The sequence below is a fragment of the Drosophila guanche genome, unplaced genomic scaffold, assembly GCF_900245975.1.
Source record: "Drosophila guanche unplaced genomic scaffold, DGUA_6, whole genome shotgun sequence".
Taxonomy (NCBI): Eukaryota; Metazoa; Arthropoda; class Insecta; order Diptera; family Drosophilidae; genus Drosophila; species Drosophila guanche.
Window position 1 is genome coordinate 4,756,172 of NW_022995746.1, and position 22,233 is coordinate 4,778,404.

The following is a 22,233-nucleotide window of genomic DNA, read 5'->3' on the forward strand; positions in this document are numbered from 1 at the left end:
TTAAAAAAACAAAAGCCAAAAATACATCTATATTAAATATCATTCGAAATCAATTCAAGAACCCCTCAAAAACCTTCATTTATCATACGAAACTCATCGTCTGCTAGCTGCCCTAATAGGCCTCACTAATATGTGGATAAACAATTATAAATTATGAATATTATTCGAATTATCCCCCTCAGCGACCACCCTGTGCGATAGCAGCAGCACCACAGCTGGGGCGCTACACAGATGCTCGACACAAGATACAAATCATATCGTATCGAATCGAATGCTTAATCTAAATGACAGCCTATCGTGACTCTTTGTGTCTGCTCGAGCCACTCAAGTCCACACCTCAGGTGGCGATAGACTAGCATGTCTCATTAATATTAATAAGGCCCAGCCGGCGAACGGCGACCTGCCCAAAATGTATCTCCAAAGAAGTATCTATGTATCTTTTGTGTCGTTACTCCATCTGTTTCCATCTATGCCGTGGCCAAAGGCTTGTTTATGTCTCTGGTTTTTTTTTGAATACAGCATCTTGCGTAGGGTATTGCCAGTTTATGCAGAAGTTTGTATGTTTTAATCGTATATCGGAATGGCAGGGTTTTTGTCCTATTTCAGGATGAAAGCTTAAGTAGTGTCTGTCTCAAAGAAAAGGGTTTTGTTTTCAATAAGAACATTGTTTACGAGATGTGTTTAAGTATTGTGATTGTTGTCTTATTGTCAATTAATAATTACAAAATTAATATTTGTTACAGCCATCTATGATCTATGGAAAGTGTATCAAAAACTTCGTTCCTCTCGAAAGCTCGACCGCCATTCGATTAAGGTTGCCATAGTTTCTGTTGGGTCTGTTGAGTGGTGATAAATTGCTTTTATTTATATTAGTTAAAATATAATCTTTGGCGCCATTAATTTAGTTGTGCGTATTAATTGCTGCTGATCTTTGTAGACCGATCTTTGTTTTTGCTTTATTTGCATTTACATTTCAAGTTTTTCAAGTCGTTTTTCCTTCGTTTTCTTTGCCCAGATCGTGGTGGGTTCTTTGTTGGCGCCTCTTGCCTTTGCCTTTAGCTTTTTGCCTTTCTGTTTTTGACAGCAGAAGCGTGCTCGTGTTTGTTATTTGTTTTTGTGCTTGGTGGCTTTGATTAATTTACCTTCGGTCTGCGAACAGAAGCAGCTCAGCATCGATTTGGTTTCTTTTTTCGAGGTATTAATTTATGAAAATGTTAATTAATTTGTCAGGCGCTGACAGCCGTCGAGGCGGCCACAAATTACTTGATAAATAGTCTCGGATTCGGAACGACTATTCTTTCCTTCTCCAAACCAAAGCTATCTTTGAAATTTATGTGATCTGAAAAAATACAGTTAACATCTCGGCGGCAAAGATGGCTGACAAGGAAAAAAAGGATGAGGCACAGGAAGAGGAGTCGCATCATGAGGTATATACCCCGGTGCACACGCCTGAACCCAGTGCATCCGTTCCCGAGCGCACCATTCTGCGCACAGCCATCAATCCGGATGCAGGACACCAGCATCCAGATGCTACCATATCCTTAAACGTGGACGACGACGACAACGAAATAGACATCGAGGAGCGGCCCTCCGACACCGAATCGATCAGGCAGCTGCGCCAGCGCAGGAGACGATTCCAGGAGTTGCGTCGCGATCACTACAATCGAATGTACTATGACGAGGGCAGCATTATTCATGGATCACACTGTCTGGATCCAGAACCAACTGATATTGAGGTTTCCAGTGACAATGCCAATGAGGGGGAGGTTGAGAAGGAGAAAGGGAAGCCCGAGGATAAGGATAAGCCGAAAAAGTGACGACGAGAAGCATATTTTAGGCCTTTTAGGCCCTCCCACCAATAAACTTCCTGACTTCTATGCCTCGCGCACCCTCAGTCTCTCTCCCAGAGTAGCTTAGTTAGCTCTTAGCTCTTCCACTCACCTGGCAAATGCTCCGACGGTTATGTCGCCATTGTGGCTGCTGTTGCTGCCGGGACTGAGGCGTTCTCTCTTCACGCCAAGGCTCATGTGCTGCTGCTGACTCGATTGATGGTTGCCAAGGCTGCCGCTGCCGCTGCCGCTTCCGCTACCACAGTTCATGCTGTTGCCACTGCTACTGTTGTTGTTGTTGATGGTGTTGTTGTTGTTGTTATTGTGTATGATCACCATGGGCGAGGCATCCATGTGGCCACCATCCTTGTGGGCATCCATATGCGACAGTGGCGACATCTTTTCGTTCTTGACCTTCTCCAGATAGAGGGCGGCATAGGCCGCCGCAGCTGCTGCCGCCGTGGTCGCCGCCGGACTGGAGGACGTTGACGATGCTGAGGAGGTGGCTGTGGCAGTGCTGTGGCTGGGTGTCGTGGCCTGATTGGAGTTGCCACCACCCGCGTTGCCACCTCCGGTGGCCGCTTCGCTCAGCTTCTTGGCGGTGCTCTCGATGGCCGCCCCATAACCGCTCAGCAGCAGTGATCGTTCGCTGAGCATTTTCGCTGCAGAGGGGGTGGAGGAGAACGGTTCGGAGAGGAGCTGGGAGCGTAAATCGCTGGCCAGACGCTCCAGATGTTTCCGCTTGTTGGAGCTGGAGCTGGAGCTGGAGGTGGAGCTGGTGGTGGCCGCCGCCGAGGAGCCAAAATGATGCTCGTCGCGGGTCGCCGGTTGCGTTGCACTGCGACCACCCACAATCGCTGTTGTGGCCTTGGCTGGCTTCTGCTGCAGTATGTCGGTGGGTGCGTTACCTGCAACACGGACAAAAAGATACGGACAGAATTAGACTCACACCTTAAACTTCGTCTTATTCTCATACCCCAGAGGCAGGAGGCACTGCCAAGTGCGTGTTTGTACCCCAACGAAAGCTTACTGACAGCCAAACCAGACAGAAACGAAAAAGTGTCTGCTGTAAAAGCTCGAGTCGTAGAGTCGAGTCACATGCAAATCGGCCAAAGGTTAAAATAACTTATAATATGTTAACAAAACCATTGACCTGCAATGTTGAACCCCTAAGCTAATTATCGGGGTGACTGGGTGCCGACACCCCGAGAGAGTGCGAAAAGTGCACAACACACAACGCATCCGCGCAGTACTCGTAGTACAGACAGTAGAGAACACAAAAGAATATGTATCTAGTACAGTGCGGTACGGTATTCTATGGTGGGGAATATTGACAGTGGATTAGCAATAGAAGAGTGGAAAATGTATAAAAGTTGAGGTGATCATTGTAAGAGTTTGAAATAAATGTTGAAAATGCATAAAGGGTACTCAAGTAGAGGGTTTTTTTTTTATCTTGAGCTTCTATCAATTATCTCTATGATCAATTGGTAAGAGTACAAAACATTCCATACAAACACCTCCTCAGATCTACTACATTCAATCATATAACCATTCGTATATTACATATATAAAGACAATGTCACATTCGCATACATTGATCTTTTATGGTGCGGTTGAAACTTCCGTCGCAGACAGCCTGCCTGGGTAGATCAGCGGCAGGGGCAGGGGCAGGGGCAGGGGCAGGGCGCATAAATTGTTTATTTATCGTATCTTGTGTATCTCTATACATTTCAGTTATTTACTTTTGGTAGCATATACATACATAATTTAATTGTAATTTAAATGGCAAACATTAAAAAGCAAATACGTGTATCGATGCGTGCACACAAGCATTGACCTTTAGCTGTCCGCTGGCAGTGGCAGTGGCAGTGGCCAGGGCCAGGGAGAGGCAGTAAGGAAGAGAGCAACCCAAAGCCCAAGCCCCCCGCCAGTAGGTGTAAATTAATGGAAGCCACACCGGGGACAGACCAAAATCCAACACACACACACACACACACAACTCCAGACCTTCCTTTTTGCTTTTCTCGCATGTTTAGCAACCAAAGCACACAGCATAAATAATTAAATGAAATATTTACAAGCGAAATTAACAACAATTTGTAGTTTTAAGCTCGTTACGATCCCCAATCGGTATCGGAATCGAACAATCAAAGCCAGAAACAGAAACAGTATCATAGTTCGGGAATTGCATGGCAGATCTCCTGCGGATTGGTTTCATATCAAATTTCACCTCTCTCGGATTGAGATCCGATTCGATTGGCGATTGGAATATGCGTATATATAGTAGGCTGTTTAATAAGTTAGTCGTGCGTTATCATAAAATTAAGTTTATCATTGGTTAGCATAGAAATTAAGTTGTGGGGGGCATACAAACAAAAACGACGAAGAGAGAAAGGGCAAACCGAAAACAACCGCCCCAAAGTGGTTAAACAGTGGAGGAATATTACTGAAATAAGGTTTTTGAACATGAATTTGTTCATGGGTAATATCTAATTCTTAAAGTTGTGCGTTTTAATTCAATTCAATTTTTTTTAAGAATTTTAAATCAACTTATAACTTCCTGCAAAAACATTCTCATTCGCATGCTCTTGCCCCACTGTGCCTGGCATTTGGGATTGGATATTTTTGTCGTAGATCGTTCGCTCGCTCAGCACTCCCCATAGACCCCATCAATGGCCGGGGCCCGGCTGGCTGTGGCTGATTGGCATCGCTTGGTGCCAATGGTGCTAAGTGCCGAATGCCGAATGTCGAAAGCCGATGATGATGTGGAGGGAGGGCCAACAGCGACCGCAACGGACCCAGAACGATGAGGAAGGTGAGGGCACGGAGAGATACAGTTTGACTGAGAGAAAGAGAGTGAGAGAGACAGGGTGTGAGGGGGGGGCCGATACCGAGACCCAACATGTGCCATGCGCGACACTGTTGACTTTTTCCAAGTGTGGATGTTATGTTTATACCCGTCACTCGTGGCTCACAAGGGGTATGTTGGGTTCTACCAGAGATGGTACTTCAAGCAGGTAAAAGTTGGAAGATATATTTATATATATATATATATTTTCGATCATGGTTAACGTTGAAGTCTATTTTCTGTTAATTTTAATTGATTTTAAATGACTTTGACCTGTTGCTGTGCCCTTTAGTCTTCATAGCAGGGTATTCTCTTATCTCAACGATCTTTCTTTCATGCTTTTGTTTGTGTTGTTCTTGTCGTGCCCATACCTGAGCGTGTGATTGTGTGTGTGCGTATGCGTATCTGAGAATGATCCGCACAGTGACAGGCCGCATTTCGGCCGCGACGCGCCGCAACGCAACACGACGCTGGGTCGACAAGTGTCAATAGTACTAATAGACGACGCCGACATCGAAACTTAGGACCGAGCACGTTCACACATAGAGAAAGAGAGATGGAGAGAGAGAGAGAGAGCGAGACATAAGCTAGAAGCGCATTGAGTTCTTAAAACGGTAAAGTTCATTGCCATTTGGTACGAGATGGCAAACACAGCTGTCCGCCCAGTGTCGGATCGACCTGTCATGTGACCATTTTTCATGCATTGAAAATATATCTGCACTAATAACAATAATAATACATAAGGAGTAATTGTACGAATTTTGATAGATAGATTTCCCATTGAGTGGCAGCAGCTGCCTTTGATGGGTCACACACTCCAGCGTCTAGACACGAAAAGACCTTGTGGAAAAACCCTTAACCAGCCAATCATCGATAGTTGCTATTGCCCTCTCGTTGGCCTCCTGTGGCCCCCCGTCTGAACCCAGAGGCGACTGTTCGTCGGTCGCCCCATTTGACTTGCATGAATCAGTGGAGAGAGTCCAACGATGGCGGGTCCAATGGAGAGTTCAGTTTGAGGGCTTATCAGCTGATTCTCTTTCTGCTTTTGTTGTTTTTTGACCTCATTTAAAAACCAAATAGCCCCAGCAAAACGCAACCAAGAGCAATTCCCCCTTTACCCTTTATGCAAACTCTGCCTTTGTTATCGCCCTTCTACGGGGTGGACACAGGGTTCAACGCGTTCCATAACAAACATATTCTCGTATATAAAGAAGGTAATACTCGTATTGAGAAGTGCTGATAAATAGGGTCGGCCTGGTCGCGGCTCTGGTCTGGTCTCTGGTCTCTGGTCTCTGGGAAGCACTCATATCAGGGAGAGACGGGAAATGATTCGGTATAAAGCGACCCTGAACCGATTTATGTGACGAACTCAATTCGGTTTGGCCTCTTGATCGTTGAGCTTCGCTATTTTCCACAATACTGTTCTGTTCTGTTCTGTTCTGTTTCTCTTACGCTCTTTCTTATGTTTCCTTTACTCTCCTTTATTCTTTTTTTTTGTCACATTCTTATAGATAAACATTTATAGAGGTCTATCTATCAGTATCTATCTATCTGCCTCGTTCCTCAGTTCGAGTTCAGTTTCAGTTTCCTTTTTACGTGATTTCTTGTATCTCAAGTGCTGTGCTCTCTGGCCGTTGGGGTCTTATCGCACTCTGCCTTGTTTGTCCAAGTGCCGGTTGAACTATATACTCGTATGTATGTGTAATGATGATGATGTGTGGGGGCTTAGTACACTCTCATATATGGCCTTCTCATGGTTCATCATGTTTTCTCTGTGTGTTTGTTTCTGCTGCTCTCAATTCTTTTCGGGTTTTCGAAAATCATGTCGCATTTATTAGATCATCAAAAGGTGTTAAAGATTGTGCCCCGTTTCACTGATAATATTTTGGCCCTGCCCTGGCCTTTTGTGTGTGTGTGTGTGTTCCCCCTCTGTACGAGTATCCGTAGCTCCAGTTCAATTGTTGTGTGTGAAAGTAATTCAAAGTTCATTAGAGATCTCTCGCGGCTGACTGTTGATTTTTCATTTACCTCGCGACTTGGCCAGAATTTACCCCAAGTTTTTTGCTGCCATATAATCGTATTTGAGTTTCATATATAACCGTAAAAAGTGGCCCCTTATCTTTATGGCATAGCAATTCTCGGAGGGCATGACATTTGATTCAACAACACAATGTGGAAATTACCCAAAAAACAAAACAGAAATCTCAGCGAATTGGTAATCCTCGCAAGTTCAATGGCTTGTGGCAAATGTTAATGATTCAGGGTGGGGTTTACTTTAAGAGTAAATGTGATCTTTGGATTGTATTTAGGGTACCATACGATTAATAAATAAAATACTACATAACGAATTATACCTCCCCATCAAAACCATTAATCGTTTTCCTCCTAATTAAATTTCTTAAGGCTTAAGTTCGACCCATACCAATCCATACCACAATTATTTGATTAAAAAGCCAACACCAAATTGCCGTCAAGTGATGGAAATGGGAATTCCAAAAGGAAAAGCCAGACCGGAGAATGATCTGAAACTGGAACAGCCTCCATTGGTGCGGCCTCAAAGTGAAGCAACCATTGGACAACCGCAGAAAGCGTTGCACTAACGGTTCATGACACTGTGCTGCTCCCCACAGAGGTCCACCAGTAAATTGAAATTTCAAATCAAACCAGAGCGCGCCACAAGACGGAAATGGCAATAGTTTCTCTCTTTTTTGTTTCGTTCAACATTCTGCAACTCTTTATAACGGCTGCCGCAAAAAGTCTAGTGAACAAAAAGAAAAAATGGCCAAGAACCGAAGGAAAAATTTCATAAATTATTAACACCTCTGCCATTTGAACTGGACAAACTGGAAACCGTTCCGCGATTGTATCTGTATCTGTGGCTTTGGCTGTGCATCTGTATTTATATCTGTGTGTGTCGCGCCTCTCTTTGCGCTTCCCATTGAGGTAAGCTGCTGGTGCTGGCCGGGCTGTCGGATCGCCTGGCCCATGTCTTCGTACTGCATAATTGCTTTAATGGAATTTGATTTTTACCCAACCTCTCAACACGCTCAACAGCCATAGACTAGCAGAGACCAAAGACACAAGTGTCAGACTTAGCGGCCAGAAGGTGGAAAGGCTCAAGCTAGACACAAAAGAGATGCCTGCGTGAGTCACGATCTATGTGCGAGTATGTCCACAAAACAAGGATTTCTAGTAGAATATGCTCCATATAACCTTTAACCTTCAACGGTTATCGTATTGTTAGGCAATTGAAAGCTACAACTGATTTGAATAGCACATGAAATATGTGAAGCTGTCACACATTTTGAAATGAATATATTTACTTTAAGACGGGATTATTACTTGATTTGCTTTGTTATGGAATGTATCTTTGTGGTGGTAGATTTTGGCTGAATCAAACAGAATTTCGGAAATTGTACCACTCTAAATACACTCAAACCTTTGTATACCTTTCCTATAATACCTATAACAATTTCCTATAATAAAAGGCATGGGCAACCAACAATGTTTAGTGTTCTAAATAAGGTGAATAAAGTTCTGCACCCCGTTAACTTTTAACGACAATAAGCTCTTCCCTTTGATCAATTACCAAACACCAATCAATCAGGTCTAATAACTCTTCCATGGCTGCTTCCTTTCTGATTAATCCCCACATCGTGTCACGTTGTCGGCTGTAGACTCCGCCTTGTCGTTTTTTGGTCCATTGCAGATGATGTACAACTACTATTAGCATTAAAGTTTATTATCGACAACGACGCTGGTTCTGGATACCTGTAAAACAGGTGCACCACACCACAACACAACACAACACAACACACAGCATAGAGGAGCACACACATGAGTACACAGTGGGGCCAGGCCTTTCAACTTTTAGCTAGAGATTTCTCCACCTCTGCCATAGCCATAGCCATACCCATACCCACACAACATACGATCCCATCCACATGGTTGCATGCAACCGATGGCAATGCATTTGGCCGCTAAAAGCGCCTTATTTGGTTAAATTGGTGCAGATTGCTGGCAGGCCAGCTCTAAATAATAATTAGCACAGGTTTTTTTCTACTTCTTCTTCAGCCTCGGCTGCAGCTTCAGCTCATTCGCTATCTGGCTCTTCGGTGGGGGCTTTGGGGGCTTTGGGGGCACCACTGGCTCTACTTCTGCTTCGCCTCGCCTTGGTGCGCTTTTGTGGCTGTGGCTTCAGCTTCAGTTTTGGTCATTCAACAGGCGCACCGCAAACCAAAAAAAAAAAAAAAAAAAACCAAGGAAAAAAAATACACAAAAACATCTTGTTGCATGCCACATACGGGGTGAAATTTCCTTAGAAATTTCGTGCTTGCCTGCTCTGGTTTTAATTTGATTTTTACTTGATTTCCCCCTCCCCGCCACACTCCGACACTCCCAGAGTCTGCCACTCCGAAGGCTGTCTCTGCGCATCTTGTGGCCCAGGTTCAGGTTCATAAATTTACTAGATGTTCGCCCGATTTCTTGCCTCTCTCTGTTGCATGTTTAATGTTGATGCTTCGCTGCATATTCGCGTGTGCGCTATGCCTCTGTGGGCCGCCGCACACTCTACAGCCTCTACAATGTTGTAGTTTCAGTTGCAGTTGCAGTTTCAGTTTGCAGTGCTCCTCCCTGTTGCATCTGTTGGTTTTAGTGTTGGTGTTGGTCTTGGTGTTGGTGGTGCTACATGCTACCCTACTGAGCCAGCCCCATTCTCCTTCCTCATTCGATCATCTCCGCCCTGCTCGCCCGCGGCAGATAATTGTTTTCCCCCTGGCATGGCTATTACCTTTCGGATTATGAATACTCCGCACAGATATTAATGGGCTGTGCCTGTGCCTGTGCCTGTGCCTGGTCTAGTTTTTTAATCACGTCAACAGTTTATTTTTGTGTGTTTAGAAATGCATTCTAAGCAAAAGGTATTTGTCGGGTTACTCCATTATCATTTGACAGATGGTAATTAAGAGTGTTATCCATTAAATAAAATATATAATCAACACACAAGACAACTTCGAAAAGCTCCTTGAAATATTTTCTAATTGAAAAGTTCCTGTAAATGATGAAGAAATGTTTTCTTTATAATATTCCATCATAATTAAAGTCGCCTAATTACTTTTTTCAATCAGATAGAATCATTAAATTAAGCAAATAATGCCAATAAAATGTACAACCATAAATTGAAATGCTTCCTGAATACTTCAAGGAAAAGAAGTAACAAAAATGTATGCATAGAAAAATAAATAAAAAAAAAAAAACCAAAGTCGTTTTTTAGGTTTAAGTAAACTTAGAAAAAAAAAAAACAATTTGCCAATTGATGCTGATATGACAGTTAGAGTGGGGAAAGGGGAAACAGAAACCCAAAGAGACGGCATTGGCCCGTGGTGAGAGGGAGAGGTGGAAAACCAGATGTGCGCGCATGCCTCAAAGGCACCTGCCACGACAAGACATGCCGGGATCGGTGGCAGGGGCAGTGGCAGCGACTGCAACTAGGGGCTAAGGCGAGGAAATCAAGTGCAGATTAATTAAATTCGATAATTAAATGAACGGACCTGAAGCTCTCTGGGAGCTCTGGCAGATCGTGTCTGCCTCCAGCTTCGAAGTTTGCTGTTGGTTTTAGATGAAAGCAGCCACAGCAGCATCAGCAGCAGTCAGTGGCAGCGGCAGTGGTATAATAATAAAAAAAGAAACATTTGCACATTGGCTGCACATTTAGGATTGAGGTTGGAGTCTCTCTTCTCGCGACGGGTGATGACGACGACGACGACGACGACCGACCGACCGGAGGACCCCGTTCCGTCCCGTCTTTGGCTAATGCATTTCTGTGATTTTAGGCGCAGCAAATTAATGTGCATCGCTCTATAAATTTGTCAGCAATTAAACGAGCCACTCGCCTGTACCTCTGCCTGGCTGAGCATCAGCACCCAACTGTACAGAGTAGTTTTTGGAAAAAGTATTAGTATTTTGGAGACAATCTTCAGGCTTCATACAAATATTTAGGTAGATTCATTCTTCATTTCAAATAGATTTTTGGGCTAAAAAAAAACCTCACTTATCCCCGAAAATATTAGAAAATTACCCTTCCAAAGGATACGAATTCTGACAAGATATTCCTCTATTTTGACTTCCGTCAAAGAGACAGGAAATCGACTCAACCCGAGCGCATTTCTTTTGGGTTCTTTTATGGAGTTTTGAGTCGATAAAAGCCACAAACTGCTGAACTTTATGGACTGGACTTTAGAGAGAAGCCTCAGCTCAACCTCAAATGTGCAACGAATTTCTATGGACTTGATTGATATTTGGCGATAAAGAAATAGCCAAAGAGCCGACAACAGACTCCTCTCTTTCTCTCTTTCTCTATTTGTGTTTGTGTGTGTGTGTGTGTTTCTCTATCTCCATATAACATGTGTAGCAGTTGTAATGTATAGCTGGCAAAATCGGTGCATGTTGCACATAAATTGCATACGAGTTCAAGCCTCAGTTCGCCACAAATTTATGGCCAGAGCGAATGAGAAGACGACTGGGATTGTGGACATGGACTTGGACTTGATCTTGGCTGTGTCTATAGCCTTGCCTTTTTGGCTGTGGGTCTCTTTGCCTCCTCTCGTGTGGATGTTGATGGTTTTTTGTGGGGCGTGTTTGCCTTGTGCTCTGTCCTGTTAACAAGTTGTGAGTGTTGCAGCAGCAGCAGCCCCAGCATCAACATCAGCAGCCGCATCTTGTTTAATGTGCATTTGGGGGCCGTATGTTGGAGGCTGGTCGTCGAAAGCCAGTTATAGCCAGAGATTGATGGTGCAAGGTTGTGGCGCACATAAAACCCCAAAGGTTGAAATTCAAAAACTTCAATAGTTTCAATAGGATGTCCGGAAATAGAACCCCTCTTTTGTTTAGTGTCTCTCTAGTTGTCTTTGATAAGAGTTCGACTTCAGATGGCTTTGGTTTTTCATAACACCCAAGCCCAGATAAGGTTGCGTACACGTAATGTATCAATTGTTGAGGTCTTTCGTGGAGTGTTTTGACTTAGTTTTATAAGCATTGGGATTTTGCTTTTATCAATCAACCTGTACCTAACCCATCGTAAATACACTTTGCAAGAAAGCATTTGGAATATCCACCCACTGACAATACCCACACTCCCCTACATATATCGTTCTTGCTTGTCGTATACTTAATATGCAATTATAAATCTTAAACACGATCACACAGAAGGCAGTCAATAATATAATTTCCTGCTCTATGTACGGACCAGTGTACATGTTGTGTTGTATATGGGTTATATTGCTTATACATATATAGAAACAGACACGTCCGCTGCCGTTTAGCTGCCTGCCAGCTAGTGTGTTGGGTGTACCAACAAGTTCAAGTAGTTCAAAACCTTTGCACGCAAACTTATCGCAAAAGCCAGAGTGACGCTCTGACTCTTTCTATCCCTCTGGCTGACTTTATTCCTCTGGCCCCTCCACCTCTCTGGCTGTCTCTTTCTTTCTGTCTGGTTGGGGTGGAGCAAAAAACAAAAGCGCCACAAAGTTGATAGACAAACAAAGTCTGAGTGATTAAGGATTGTGGGTAGGGGTATATTTTATACCGAATTTTAACAATTGTGAATGGAAAATGTTAGATCTAAATATGTTAATAGATCATTGACAAGGCACTTTCAGATTATTTCTTTTCCTATTGGGTCATGTGGCTTAAAACGGGAACATTGCCATTACAGTTAGGTCTTTTAGGTTCCTCAACATTTTCGATTCATATGCAATAAATATTTTATAACATCTAAAGAGTGTGTGCCCCGTGATTTTCTCGATGCGTAGATCTATTAGATATCTGGCATCATTTCCTTAGTTTCCCCACCACTGCTACCTTTGGCCTACACACATTACATGTCCCTCGAACTTTAAAATATTATTTTTGTGTATGCGTGTTTTATTTTGTTCTTGTTTCTGCTGCGTTTTTGCGTTGTCGCCGTTGGCTGTTCGCTCTGTTCCCATTTTGCCCCCGAGTTGTTGTTTTTTTCCTCGCACTTACGCGCACTTTTGTATATATTTAAAACAGCGACCGACCGAGCGACCGACCGAGCAAAAAGTCAAAGCAACAAAGCAGCGGTCGACGCGTTCAAAATTCAACAGAATACAAAAACAACAAGAGCAACAGCGCAGGAACGGGAGGAATATGTCGCGTAAATACATACAACAGTCTATCAATAAGGTTTACGCACAGCAATTGATTACGGAACATAATCTAGATGGAATGGCACACATATTGTGACGGGCATAACTGATACACCTTGAGATGTATAATTAGAATGTAAACAGTTAGATGTTGTCTGTGAGCATCGCATGTAAACTTTTAACACCTACTGTAGAGCCCAGCAGATCAGCCAGGCAGCAGAGCAGAGCAGCAGCAGAAGCAGCAGCCAAGAGCACACACAAACGTCAAAAAAGTCAACTGCGCCGCTGCCATTTGATAAGAGGCCACAAGTGTAAATATAGACGAGCAGCAGCAGCAGCAGCAATAGCAACAACAACAAGCACGAATGTCCACGACACGACGACCGTTGACTGCGCGAGTCAAACGGTTGCCTGTTTGCCTTGCTGCTCTCTTTCGGCTACTTCTCGCTCACTGCTTATTGCTCTCTCTCTCTCTCTCTCTCTCTGACTGTTTCTCTCTCTTTTCCTGTCTGTCTGTCTGTCTCCTGGCATACATATGCGCCGACTCGAATTGATTGATATTGCCATTTGCCTTTGTCGCCATTTCATTTTTGCCTTCAGCCGCCAGTTCACCAGAGTTCACTCTCAGTGTGTGAGTGCGTGAGCGCAGTTGTGTGTGTGCGTGTGTGGGTGCTAGAATGGGTGGGTGACAGAGGGGATTTATTCATTCTACGTGCTGCAATGCGACATGAGCTGGCCATTGCAGTGACAGGGAGAGAGGTGCTGAGGTGCAGGAATCGTTTACGATTTAGGGTTAACCACAAAATAGGTCAACACACTGCGACGAAAAGGTGGTGCACGGGTGGTGAGAAAAGGCCAGAGTGTGGCTGGTGCTGTTGCGATATGGGCTCTGAGTCAGATAAGAGTTTGTAGAAGATCGTGAGCTCAGAGAAGTGATATGAGTCAGGGTTTTATAATAGGAGAATTTTTGGAAGATTCTTTCCATTTTGAATGAACGCTATAAACCTTTATTATTTTCCACATTTTATATAATAAATGGTATCTACATTTTTACATTTTGTTTCTTATTTCCTAAAGCTTTAAAGTGCTTCAAAATGAGTGCCAAAGTTATGGTCTTATTGCTCCATCATTATGACAACTTCCCCTATACCTTATATAAAAAATCCACCATCAATTGATTTCCAATTTCTGCAAATGACAAAGAGTTTAATCGCCGTAATTTATGCAACATAAATGGCCAGTAATGACACCCCCCAACCACATAAGCAGTCAACAATTTGTATTGCGGCTTTAATTTTAATTCATTCGTTCGTTCGTTCGTTCGTTCGTTCGTTCGTTTCTTGCTCCCTGCCCTTCCCTTCCTGAACGATCGGAGAGAATAAAGACCTAAAGAATAAATAACGCGTGCACCATACAATTTAACAGCTCAATATTTGCATAATAACAGCGCGTGACACCAACAACAGGCGCGGGAAGAGTCATTCAGGCTTTGCTGTTGGCGGTGGAGGGTGGTACAGTCAGAGGGTTCAGACAAAAGATCAAGCATAATGGGGAATGTAGGGCCCCTACTGACAATGCGAGGAAAAGGGAAAAGAATATCAAAAAAAATATGCAATTGACGTAAGTCAATTGGTGCGAGCAGAAGGTGCATCAAGAGGAGTTTGAACTTTTATGCCGAATCAGGTATACTCTTTTCGGATAGAATATGAAGAAACCTAATGGGAGATTATGTAAAAATATTATTTTTAAATTATATTAAATTTCTGGACAAGAAATCCTGATCATTCCTTATGCCTTATACCACCTCCTCTGAGCCAAAGGGTAGGCACATTCTCAAGAAATAATCCTCAGAGAAATCCCCAAGAGAAGGAAAGACATATAGAGGAAGACTCCTCATAAATTACGAGACTAAACAACGGCGCTTCAATGACGGATTGACAAATCACACAAATCCAAACCCCAAGACAAACACAAACAAACAGAAACGGAGAGCGCAGAGTGCAGAGTAGACTGAGAAGACTTTATGTAAGTATATATATTTTTGTGACAAATTTATGACTGACTTTGTCTCCTTCCCTATAGAGAGAGAGAGAGAGAGAGACAGAGCGCGAGAGACCAATGAATGATCATAATGATGATCATGATCATGATGATTGTGGCACGTGAAGACATGCCAAATGTTTATGACTTTGGCCAAGGTAATAATTTGCCAACAAAACCATTTCTGGGGGACTGACTGACTGCAGCAGGAGGCTGCCTGCCTCCTCATGATGATGATAATGATGATGGGGATGATGATGGGCCATCATAATGATGATAATTTGCATTTTAAATGCGCGACAAACTGCCACAAGACACAAGCAACAAAAGGGGCACCACTAGATACTCGGCACGTCTTGGGCATGGAGGCATCTCTATGTCTGGTGGGGACTACGGCTACCCATTTGAATACACAACTCCTCACGTCACATATCTAGGCATAAAGTACTCCCCATCACAGGTTCTCTCTCTCTCTCTCTCTCTCTCTGTCTATATTCGTAGAAGGAGTCACCATATTTGGCATTGAAGAGACCCGACCCAAAACAAAATAAACGAAAACGACGAAAAAGATCGTCGTTTGGGCCACAGAGCCACATACAAATTTGTCACACGAAATTGGTGTTTGTGACAAATAGAGAAAGGAGTATCCAAGTATCCAAAGAGCCTATGCGACGCAGAGGCACAGAGATGAATGCTCTTTTGAGGCGACAAGTGATTGAACTATTATGCTGAAGGCCCAAATAGGATTGGTGGCTCAGAGTCACTGGAGGATAATAAACGCTCGCACATGTACAGTGCTTTGCACCTCATATGCATATTGTACTGTTACCAGAGTTTTGCATAATTTCCCCTTTACTGTACCCCAAAGAATTTGGAGTGGAGCGGATCCTCTGGGTGACAGCATTTGCTGCGTGGTGTGTGAACTATTAGCCAGTGTGTCCCCCCAAAAGGACTGGCGGCCGAGGTGGACGAGGTAGAGTTTATGGTATGAGCTCTTGTTTGGAACTGAACTTTGGAATATATTTATATATATTTTATATATCATAATATGATCTAACCATTTTCCTATGATCCAATTAAGAATAAACTGATAAAGAAAACCAAAGAAAAACAGCGGATCTTAGGGAATCTTTTGCCAATATTTACACTATAAATATATCATTCATGCATTCCATCAAAACTTCCATCAAAAAGTAAATGAAAAACTAACCCAGAAACATCTCTCTCCCTCTGTTTAGTAAATTCTGAGATAGGAGAACCCAAAGATCATTTACATGCTTTTGACAATGAGCCAGATAAGGAAAAACCTGAACTTTAAAAGGTGAAACACAACAGGGAGAGAGATGCACAGAGAACTCCAACGAGATACCCACTCGTACTGGCACCATTATTATCTGTGAGATACGAGTAAATCACTATTCACCGGCAATATCCGGGGCTAGTAGATAACGATCTCCGTGAAATGGCAAATTTTTTTAATAGTTTTTCCCCTTCTCTCGCTTCTGCTCTCTCTTGAGGCAATCTTCGAATGCAGCCACACAAAAATCCACAAGAGACCAGCTAATTGAGACATCATCAGACAGGAGGCAAGAAGGTGCCAGGGAGTGGAGGGGAGAAGCTGATGCAAGAAGAAGGCTAAGTAAACATTAAAAAAACGTCTAACAAATAGTTGTGTTTCTAACGAATTTTCAATACTCTTTTGCCAGAGAAAGCTTTGAGAAGAGTTCAGGCAATAGGAATTAGGATTCAGCATGGAAAATAAATCTCAAAAGATGTCCAGACATACCATTATTTGCTGTTTCCTTCCTTCGATGTCTTTACCCTTTTGTAGAGTATAGAAAAATACCTTCAACTTTAACTACAGCTTAATGGGGCAAGAAGGCAAAAGTGTAAATAGCGCATAAAGCGCCGGAGGAAGTTGAAGTTGCAGAAGGAACGAAACGAAACGAACCTAAGACCTCGCGTAAAAATCAACAGAACCGGGAAACAATTTAATGGCAATTTTACAGCCTTCCATCTTCCAGGTTCGATCTTCCATGCCCCGCTATCCCGATATCCCGCTGCTGTGATAATGAAGATTAGATGGCAAAGGTACCCGTACTCGTAGTAGTACTCTCTAGGCAAAAGTCAAAGCTAAAAATGATTGCAGATGTTAAATTTTGTGTCATTTTCGCGGTTTGTTTTTGCAAGGACAAAACAGGAAGTCGTTTTTAACGATGCTCTGGCTACTCTGGCCACCACTAATTTGAGGTTACAGACGCAGTCGTAAAATAAAAGAAGGCAAAGTGAAAACTTCATTAGAAGCAACATAAAAAACAATTTATACATATAAATAAAGTGCTAGAAATTCACTTTGCTTAAAACATTTTTTTTGCCCAAGAGAGTGGACTGACTGATTGACTGATTGACAACTCTGACTCCGAACATTGACCTCTCCTCCAGATGGAACAGGCACAGACGGACTCAGGGGTATGTTGTTTCTGTTTCTGTACTCACAATTTGGTTGGTACGTGATCGCATAATGAATAACTTTCAAATTGAATAATCAAACAGACGCGTCGAGACTGTGTTCCTGTGCCCGTGTGCCCGTGTGCCCGTGTGTGTGTGTGTGTGTGTGTGTGTGTTGGGTGTCATAAAGCCAAGTCGAGGCCGAGCGTAAAAACCTGGCCAAGACTGTTTGCCCGGCCGAGTGTCGTTCGCCGTTCGCTGATGTCTTGGGGTCACGCGCATCGTGAAGGAGGCAGAGAGGCAAACAAAAACCGAAACAGAAATGAAAAAAAAAACCACCAACATCATCAACCAAAGAATGCCCAAAAAGCTGTTAAGACTTTGACAAGATCTTTACTGTGCCTTTTTTTTTGGGTGCTATTCACCCATTCCTCCGTGTGGGATCATAACTGTTTTATGGGGCAGCAGTTGAGTGGAAGGCGCAGATGTATCTGTGGGATCGAATCAGATATGGCAACAAAATGATCCATATAATTGCACCTCGAGGTGATTGGATAATATATGAAATTAGTTTAGAATGGGTTTACTTTCAAAAGAATTTGATTTTCCTTTCATACGATGTCCTCTGAGATGTGTACCTTGAGAGTTCCGCTTCAAAGAAGCTTCCAGTTCTGTTAAGAGATTTCCCTTTTTGGAGATCGTTTACGACCTCGCACTCGCTCCTCCCTTCCCTTGGACACCGCCAACCACCAAATTGGTTAAAAATGTTAATAAGTTCTGACATTTTGGGATACACACACAGCAAACCCAACCCAACCCAAACCCATTCCAGCCCATCCGATCGTACAATATGTATATAGCCTTCGATCTCTCCCTCTCTCTCTCTCTCTCTCTCTTCTTGTCTTCCCTTTCCTCTCCCTCACTTTATATTTAAGTTTTGTTTTGTTTGTTTTTTGCCATTTCATCAATATTTTGCTCACGTTGCGACATTTTGTCAATATCTGCGCCAATGATCGTCGCCGTTTGGTCCGGACCCCTGCCCTGCCCTGCCCCTCCCCTCCTACAGCCTGTAGCAGCACCTCTCTCTTTTTCTCCAGACACCCCCGCTACATCCAGCTCTCTTCCACCTTCTCCTTCTTGTGCTACTGTTGCTTCTCCTTCTCCACGTTCCTTCATTACGCTTTGCGAGCAGGGCGCGCGCAAGAGTCGTTTCAATGATTTTTTAATTGAATTCTAAAAGCGTTTTCAGTTCTGAGGGGAGCTACGCTTTGGCATCTGTTTGTGTGTGTGAGTTCATGTATGTACATATGAAGAGAGAATCAACCTTGTTATGCCCTGTGCTAGATGTTAGTACGATTATGTCGCTGGGTTTGTAACAATAATGCGGAAGAATTCCTGAGCTGGAGCGAAATAACGATCGGTCAGTCACACTGACTTCTAAAATCTGATTTCTAGCTCAATCTGAAAATTATTCAGGTGGAAATATCAGTTCAAGAATGTTTTTACCACGATTCTGTAGGTGCAAAAACACCAATATTATTAATCTGAAAGAGCATAACAAATTCATTGCAAAATAAGTCAAAATTCCATGCATTTTGGAATGTGACTTGCTTCTGTGTTTGGTTTTTTTTCTCGAAACTTTGGATACAACTTTGAGGTTTTGGAGCTCTTGAAGCTTTTTTAATGGACAAGACTCGACTTTGCATTGATTGTTGTTGCTTTTGTTTGCTGATGATTTTATTGAGCACTTTCTGTTGCTGTTGTTGTTCTGCCTCCCCAGTGATTGTTGGTATATTTTTTGTTGTGTTGAAGTTTTATTTTTTATTCGCTCGCGCTCTTGGACTTGACAATTACACGGACTTTTTTTCATGGCGTTTCAATGACGTTCGTTAAATTTGTTACAGTCATGGTTAACACAGATACACACGTACAAATAAAAAATCCACAGTCAAATACACACATACACACACTCCAATGAAGAGATACTCGTACACTCGTGAAATTTATGGGCGCCTAACGTTTTTTTTTTAACGATGTTTATTTTTTGTAGTTGCTTTTTGCTCATACGGCAGCCACACCATACAGTTCAAGTTCAATTGTTAATGTAAAAATGCTGCAACAACAAGCAACCTTAAATGTGTCTCTTTTTTTCCAGTTGTATTCGTTTTTAATTATTTGCAATTTTCGCTTGACCAGAATGAGGCCCTGTGGCAGGTGCTGGTACCATCCCTCGATCTACGGATCTCCCAGTTGGATAGACTCCAAAGAGTGAGCTTTTGCAGTATCTTATTGCTGGCTGACCGAAAGCGCTTAATTAATATCAATTACTATTCAATTAGTGATTGCTAAGCTAAGCGGAGCCGCTGGAATAAAAGGTCACTGGGAATTAATGAACTTTTGGCTTTCTCTCTCTCAGTTCCCATAAAAGGTGAGACGCGGCATCAAGATGCTCAGAGATCAGCGAGTGGGTAGAAATCTTTGGCGAAATGTCGGTGCTTAGGCGATGGGAGGAGAGAGAACATTGATTGGACGGAGACGTTGGAACATACAAATTTAAAATAAAGAAGACTGCTGTAGGCAAATCCATAGAGCGAGAAAAAAAGAGTAAAAACTGTCTATCATCGTGGACCTCCCACCTGAGCACTTTTACACGGCCTTGCCTCACAGCCTCATGTAATCAATTATAATAAATCCATTAAAATTGAGTTACATTTCCCTCCTTCTCTATCCATATCAGCTTTATGGCCAGTACATACATTTCCCTGTACTTAAATTCAACTTAAGATCAAGCTAAATGTAGGAGCAGGGCCCCTTCCGCAAAACAAAATTTCTTTGTCTTGTTGTACACTTGGAAGCCCAGACTCATTGGCAATTGAAAGCCTGACCCTAATGACAGCAGGCTGACTCTGGGAAAAGCGTTAAAACCAACTATTCAAAGTCGTTCTGTAACGCCTATAGATTACAGAGAACCAACAGCAAATACAGTGGTTTGCTCGCCTAGCCAAAGAATTCCAAGCCAAACAATAAGCATAACTCAAGAGACGGTGCAAAAGTCAAGTCAAGACTCATTATTGATGTGGGGATCGGCATGGCCTAGAGATGTGAAGTCTAGGAGCCTGATGAGCTCAAAATATACCATAGAAGCTAGTACTTGGATTCCTGTTCATATTTGACGTAAGGCAAGACATCATTCGAGTTAAAGAGCTATCTAAAAAGAGTGATTTGAAAGATTGATCGATTTGTGTACCAATTGCCTACGATAAAAGTTATTTTCATCGATCTGCGATGTTATCTGCTTCACGCTACCATCTCTAGCATGCCGTTTGATGTACAGGCGTCACCACGAAGGTTGGTGCGCGGGTGTGTCGACAACACACGTTGGAGCCAGTTGGACACATTGGGTGACAATAACCGAGCTCTGAACTGAGCTCTGACTTGACTTGAGTGGCAGCCAATAATCACTGTACGAGTATGTGATTGCATACACACATATGTACATACAAATCTGTGTCTACAGCTGCATTTAAAAGTATAGCACTGAAGACTTTACCTAAAGATCAGTTGAAATCGGCAGAGTTAATTTAATCAACACAAAATCTTACATTAAAAATATTAGTTATCCATTTCAATGTACACAGAATTCGTGTGTATTGTTTGTACTTTATTTATTTAAGGAACCGATTCCTAAGAACTAATGCTATAATAATGAACACAATTGTACAATACCAGTGTCAACCCTCGGTCCTTAGCCCATTGTTGGGTCGCCTTCGGCCCAGGCGGAATTTTTCGTTGTGTACTGTTTTTTTTTTGGTTTTTATTTTTTTGTTATTTGCTTTTGGCTGTGACCGCGACGCGTATAATTTACACGTTTTGCTCATTTGCGATTCTAGGCTCGAAACATAAACAAAAACAACAACAAAAATACGAAATGAATTTAAATCCGCACTCAATACCCAACCAAAGAGAGAGAGAGAGAGAGAGAGAGAGGGAGAGCTTCTGCGGCTGCGCAACTTCGGCAAGAGGGTTACGATACTTTTTCCCTCCTTCTCACCCTCTTCAGACTGAGTGAAATTCCGACAAGTGGCATAATTGCGCCCTGCGGCGGCTACCGTGCCACAAGAGGGATTCCAGAGAGCAGGGCAGAGGCTGGCACCGGCACCCAAGTGGCCATCGATATACACGGGAGGAACAAAAAATCGCAAATCATAACTGCAGCAACAACAAACAATAAATAAGTGCACAGCGCACAGAAGAGAACTGCAACTGCAGTGCGCGCGCAACGTGCAACGCTGGGGCACCACCACGTAAGGCCATGCCCCCCATGCCATGCCAAAGAGCAACAAGTGTGCGTGTCCCAAGTCGTTTCCACTGCCGCGCTGCGAGTGCAAAGTTGAGAGCCAGACATAAAAAACCGACTGCAAATGGAAGAGATATAGAGGGAGGAAGAGAGAGAGAGAGAGAGAGAGAGAGAAGCTGCTGCGCAGTCGCCTTCCAAAGTCATTGGCGACGCGACTGACTCTGCTGCACGCCATCGGCATATAAAGCATGCGCAGGGAAGATACGCGACGAAAGCTTAAAAGCTTTTCCCTATGCTAAATGACAGATGCCCTTTCCAGGAATGGAATTTAATGGCACACACAATAAACGAATATGTTTTGAAATATTTTATGGAATATCTTACATACACTCTACACATGCGAGAAGGTACATCACGTATGGGAACACTATAAGAGAGTAATAAGAGTATGGAAACATTTTCAAATTAAATTAAAGTTGTTCATATAACAGTCGTCAGTATTTTTGGTGAATTAATAGACAATGGTTAAATGGAACTACAGCTGCAACATCACGGACTTATCACGATAAATCAGAAAAATAGGTTTTCAATAAAAGAGCATCATAA

At 42.9% G+C, this 22,233-nt stretch overlaps 1 protein-coding gene across 3 annotated transcripts in view; it reads right to left on the reverse strand.

Annotated features, from left to right (window-relative positions):
- Nucleotides 1-22,233, reverse strand: part of LOC117581680 (putative mediator of RNA polymerase II transcription subunit 26) — a 59,857-nt gene that overhangs the window by 21,613 nt on the left and 16,011 nt on the right. For all 3 annotated transcript variants that reach the window (XM_034269054.1, XM_034269055.1, XM_034269056.1), the window contains exon 3: nucleotides 1,942-2,737. In XM_034269054.1, the coding sequence (XP_034124945.1) occupies nucleotides 1,942-2,737 (796 nt within the window). The remainder of the gene's footprint in view (nucleotides 1-1,941; nucleotides 2,738-22,233) is intronic.